General features: G+C 35.5%; 1 protein-coding gene across 1 annotated transcript in view; it reads left to right on the top strand.

Moving 5' to 3' along the window:
• Nucleotides 1-304: 304 nt before the first annotated feature.
• Nucleotides 305-6,000, top strand: part of LOC150088254 (uncharacterized) — an 87,099-nt gene continuing 81,403 nt past the window's right edge. The window contains exon 1 of the mRNA XM_090370085.1: nt 305-818. Within this exon, the coding sequence (XP_090226211.1) occupies nt 305-818 (514 nt within the window). The remainder of the gene's footprint in view (nt 819-6,000) is intronic.

Here is a 6,000-nt window from a genome sequence, read left to right as displayed (position 1 = left end):
AGTGGATAATTTCACTCGTTATGTTGAAGCAATTCCACTCCAAACTCAGAAGGCAGATGAAGTAGCCACAGCATTTATAAACAATGTGATTGCGAGACATGGAATACCTAAATATATTCTCACTGATCAAGGTACAAATTTCATGTCCTCATTGTTGCAACAAGTGTGTGAGAAATTGGACATCCATGAACTCCATACATCTAGCTTCCACCCACAAGCAAACGCAAAAGTTGAACGTTTGAATCGCACCTTAGCTAACATTTTATCCCATGTCATAAATCAGACTCAGACGGATTGAGATCAGATGGTTCCATTGGCTGTGGCTGTACATCATGCTGCAACTCACAGTTCTACTCAAGAAACACCCAACTTTTTAATCTTTGGCAGAAATTTAGTGTTACCTTCAGATTTATGGAATGCAAAATTAAGGCAAAATTATGCGTCATTGGAGAACTATTCAGAAGAAATGTGTGCACGACTCCGTAGAGCTTATGAAATTGTTTCTGAACATTTGGAAGAGGCAGTGCAGAAGCAAGAACAATGTAGGGCAGCAGTGGCTGTGGATAAGAATATTCGAGTAGGAAGTCTTGTTTACCTTTTCACTCCTAAGGTGAAAGTCAGTACCACGAAGAAACTGGCTCGCTTGAGTACAGGACCTTACAGAGTAATCAGTCAACCTTCATTGGCCAACTATGAAATACAGAATATAAATAAGCCTAAGGACAAGCAGATTGTACATGTTGATAGACTGACAAAAGTAGTAAATAGAAAAGTGTTTCCTGAACTTAGAGTAGAAGAGTCAGAAGAATCAGAAGATGGTGAAATACAAGGTCAATCTGGTACAGAGACAGTACCAAAAGAAACATGGATCTTTGATGAACCCATTGTAGAAGAATGTGCTTTAATCCCACCCATAGACCCCCAACCTGTGTATTTTCAGCCAACTAGAACTGCACCTATTCCAGAACCATTGAAGAAGTCTCCCAATGAGAGCCAGAATAGGCCATCAGTGATAAAACAGTCTGAAGAGACAGTTGAATCCACCCATAGACCAGCACAGACACGACTATAATTTGCGCAGTCATAGTCGTGTAACTCACACACCATATGTGGTAACCCTTAATCCACCATCACAAAATGAAGCCAGAATTCCCGAATCAGCTTCTAACAGTAGAGTGAAACAGAACAGGGAAGCTCTTCTCATGAAACGGAGATGCAGAAAGATCAACCAGCAGATCAAAATACTGAAGAACAAGGAACTGCAGATCAAGCAGAACAATCGAGTGGTATAGATAGGACTATTCAGTGGATGCTAGGTCCACTTGCTTCAAGACTGGATTCACAGAATAGTGATAAGGGCTTTGATTTGGCAGGTCTTATCAGAGATGCCTGGAAAGATTAAAAAAAAAAGTAAAATTGAAATTTGTGAGAAAGAGAAAACAGTATGAGGGAAAGTTTTGTTATTATGTTTCATCCGTCTTTAAAGTAAAGGAGCCAGTTCTTAGAAAGGGAAAGTTACACAAGAATGATGATTTCAATATCATGATAAATTGATTCATAGTGTCATGAGATGAATATTGCATTTGGCTGAAGATGATTTGATTATAAAGTTAAGAGATACATTAAATGAAGCTTCTGATTAATTAGAGTATCAGACCCATGAAATCTATACTACCTAGGGGAAAAGAAAGGATAGTTTTCATCAAACTCTATCATTGTGTTTATCAGCAGTTTTATTATGGATGATACAGTGAGCAAGGAGGATTAAAGCATGAAGGGAAAAGCACGGAAAGAGAATCTGGATTTCAAATAAAGGCAAGAGCTATTTCCAGGAGTCAAAAAAAAGGGAAGGGTAAAAGAAGATAAGTGTAAGAACTCCTATTCGAATTTGACAATTGAGAGAATATTTTCTTATGGAACCTATATTATCACCCTCTTCCTACAAAACATGTTGCAATTACATAGGCCAATGTTGAGAGGAAGGTCGCAGTTGGGACTAGGGCCTTACGGGTGCACCCCCTAGTTTCCTTTTGTTTTTTCTCTCTCTCATTGCATGGCAAAAATTACAGTCCAAGAGAAATGATCCTGAAAAAAAAAGGGAAAAAGCTATATATATTTCAGCTTTTCCTTTCGAAGATCAGATGAAATAAGTGGCCTGAGGACGGCTGGTTCCGCCCAGTCACTGCTTGTTTGGTCGTTCCTCCGAAGAGAAGAGTAGAGATAAAGAAATAGTAACACCTGTATTTCTAGATGAAGATAAGAGGATCTTTCCTTGTACCATTTTGAAAAGAATACTCAGCCTCTTCCTGAGTTAAAGTTTTGAAACAATATAAATCAGAGTTGTAGTTCCATAAATAATTATTTTTTTTGAGAAGAGGTATATCCACTAATTGCAGTTGTATCATATATGATGCTAGAAAGGTAAATGATATTGTATTAAAGTAAAAAGGGTTTAGACAGTACGCATATTGAGTCAATATCAACTATAATAAAAAGAAAACAGAAATCAAGCTGTTGAAATATCGCTCTTGTGCTCTTGCCTTTGATAATCCAGACAGCTGATAATTAAAGCAGTGTGCTGATTGAGCAGATCAAAGCTCATTTTTCAAGTTTAGAGGATGGTTTCCAATTTCTTTTATGGGAATCTTGTTAATCTGTCATGAGTGACTTGTGGTTTCGGTTTGAAAAATAAAGAGAAAAATCCAAATTTTGAAAAGAAAGGAAAGGAAAGGAAATAAGAAAGTGACAATTTTGGAGAGTGAACAAGTACAAGAAGAGTGAGCGAAAGTGGATAGATGAAGTGTAAATGACTTGAGACCTCACCCCCTCTCTTTTAAGTCGAAACAAAAAGCGAAAGATGAATAAAAGTTGTGAACCTGTCATTTGAATGTATTGAACAGAAAGAAGAATAAAAGAGAGAATAAATGAGATCCACTTAACATTTTATCCTCTTCTTGCTCAGTTGATTCGATGAAATTTTTTCAGGATGTCTTAGTTTTTTTTTTTTTTGGTGCACGATGGTTGATTTTCTTCAGAACGCAAGAAGTTCTCCCATTCAGAATAGTAGTGAATATTTAATCTTTCTCCTGCCCCGACATGACGTTCATGCCAGTTGTGAAGGGTTTTCCCCCAATCACTCAAGGAACATTATGTTGTCTTCACAGCTGACAAGTGTACTAAGGCTTAAACTTTAAGGATTTGTGAAGCCAAGAACTCTCTCTGTCTGGAGAGTTAGTGAGATACCTCCAGAAGGTGCTGAACTGTTAAACTATACAATTGGTCAGTTGATATAACTGTCTAAGTTTTTATAGTTCAATTTCTAGTCTTATAACATTGCAAGTTATAAGTTGGAACTTGCAGCCGTATTTATTCAATGTATTCTTTGATTTTTGTTCTTCTTGCAAATAATATATAGAATTTGCAATTATATTTGAGGATTTATATTATATAATCACTTAGTATTTGATGTTTGCTATGTTTTCCTTTAAAAAAAAAAATAAAATAAAATAAATAAATAAGATAGAATAAGTAAAAAATGTTCACCTGTTAGAAGAAAAATTTTTTTGTTGTTTGTTTGATATATTTACAAATGCATTCATTATAAAGGAATGTCTATTGTATTGTATACTTGTAAGGTTTCAGTTATTAAATGTCACAATGAATAGTATGTCTAGTTTAATGTTATACTAATTGTCTTAAAACAGAATAGATATTGATTCTTTGATTTTTCTGTTGCATGTAATGCTATTGTGTCGAGTCAAGAATACGATTAAGGAATTGTGTCCAGAGAATTCTTTGAGAAGAAGTTCCAGAATTTTCCCTGACCAACAATGAACAATCCTAGCAGTATTCCAGTGCTTCAATTGTCCAGTTAGTAGAGAACATTCAGTGCAACGATAACAAAACAATATGTTAAAAAAAAAAAACGGAAATAAATGAATAAAATAAACATTATTACAATATAGACATTGCATATATGATAAACACCTCTTAACTCCTCTTGTGAAAATAGACTTTCTAGTATGTGATTTTTGTTTAAGATCTTGGAGACCAAGTTTCGGCTCAACCAAGGTAGGATTGTTGGATGTGGAAAATTTACATAAAATTATCGTTGTTTGTATTAGAGGACTCAGAAGATTTTAATAAAATTGTTGTTAGACACATTATTTCTTTTTTTTTTGGTACCATTTATAATAGTTAAGAACCATCCGATTTTTGTAAGAGGAGAGATGTCAGTGACTACATTTTTTTTTAATACCGGAAGATTTCATGTTTCGAAATGACTTCATAGAAACTCAAATTTTGAGCATGTAAAATTATTCTTTTTATGCACAAAATTTATCGCGGTAGGATAAAGGAGTGTAAAAAGGCAAATATTTTCATGTTTTTTTAGCCCTTTTACTTGCTTTCAAGAAGTAATTTCGCCTCATAGTGCCGAATACTTTTTTCAGTGACCTGTATAACTAAAGGATATAACGATAGCGTCACTTGACGGAGCTTACGCTTTTACTTTCGTTTTCAATCACCCCAGGGGTGCGGACGGCGTAATACTACACACAGTGACGTCACCTGTACTCCTGTGATCGGACAAGAGCGTCGATCACGTAAGGTCCCAAGAACGGTGTAGATTGATATATGAGTAGAAATTAGCAGGACAAGACACAGCACATCTTGCGTAATGAGACCTTTATAAACATATTAGCTGTCACTTCGACACTCCGTGCATGGTACAATATCCATTTAATTCTCCCCCCATAGTTGACTCGTGAGAACAAAACTGCTTAGGGAGCTCAGAGAGAGGATGCGGAGGTATATATATATTGGATAGGGGAAAGAACGATATAAGGAAGTTCATGAGTGAAACTTGACAGGAAGAGAAGAACAGTGAGAGTTTTGGCCGATTTTTGTCATTGTGTGAAGAAGATGTAAATTAATAATTACTAGGGAAAAGATGAGAAAAGAACCATATTGTTGTCTGATACAGATTTTCCCCCCCACCAAGGCGGTGCAGAATATTTTCGGGTGAGTCAACCCTTATTGTTTAATAACAAACTGTATTAAATTACTCAAAGCCGAACTTACAATCTGCATACGTTTTAATGCATTTATAAGACATCTTTCCTCACATGTATATATACAATTGTTGTATTATTTTCTTAGTACTTAGTTTTAATAGACAATGCGACTTATTAATTTAATTGTCAAATATTAATTACACTATTAAGTTAATATATTTCCCTGTGCTAGTATTTGAACAGCGTTATGTTATGATGAACACAAAGTATTTTGTTCTTGCTAGAGAATTAATGTAAAAGCCACATGAAGAACATTACAAAATTATAATATTGCTAAAGTAAGATACTGCTTGTATCCAGTTAGTTTATCTAACAATTACATACCAATTAATCTAACTTATGTACCAGTTATATTGTACTCATTTGTATACATATATGTTAAATTAAACCTTGTTGTTTGTTAATATTTATATCATGACCATTCTTTCTAATTACATGCAATTCACTGAACATAGGAGAATCATTAAATGCGGGCTCAAAGGCCAATACACAAAAAACCTTTGAGTTGAACACAACGCAATTCTGTTGCTGCTAGTACCCGCACTGTGACATGTTGAGTGAGACTTAAGGGCACAGGATTTTGTCCTAATTTAAACTGCTAGAGAGATCATTTAAAACCCAGGTTTTTCTGGATTCACATGATGTTGTGCGGTCTTGCTGAAGCGGGTGATTCAAGAGTACATTGATAGGCAAGCACATAATGTGACGGAAAACTCTGTGGAACATTTTCTTGGCACATGTTGGGCCCATTAATACCCATAGATTTACGTCTGAATGCCACATCTTACCTAAACATCATTGCTGACCAAGTGCATCTGTTCACGTTGACAGTTTATCCTCAGTCAGATGGTTACTTCTAGCAGGATAATGCGCCAGTGCCCCAAGCCCGAATTACTATGGAATGGTTCCAGGAACATGATAATTT

The sequence above is a fragment of the Mastigoproctus giganteus genome, chromosome 3 (assembly GCF_048544385.1).
Source record: "Mastigoproctus giganteus isolate SK-2022 chromosome 3, ASM4854438v1, whole genome shotgun sequence".
NCBI lineage: Eukaryota > Metazoa > Arthropoda > Arachnida > Uropygi > Thelyphonidae > Mastigoproctus > Mastigoproctus giganteus.
Note: the sequence above shows the minus strand (reverse complement) of the source record. Positions and strands in the feature narration are given on the sequence as shown.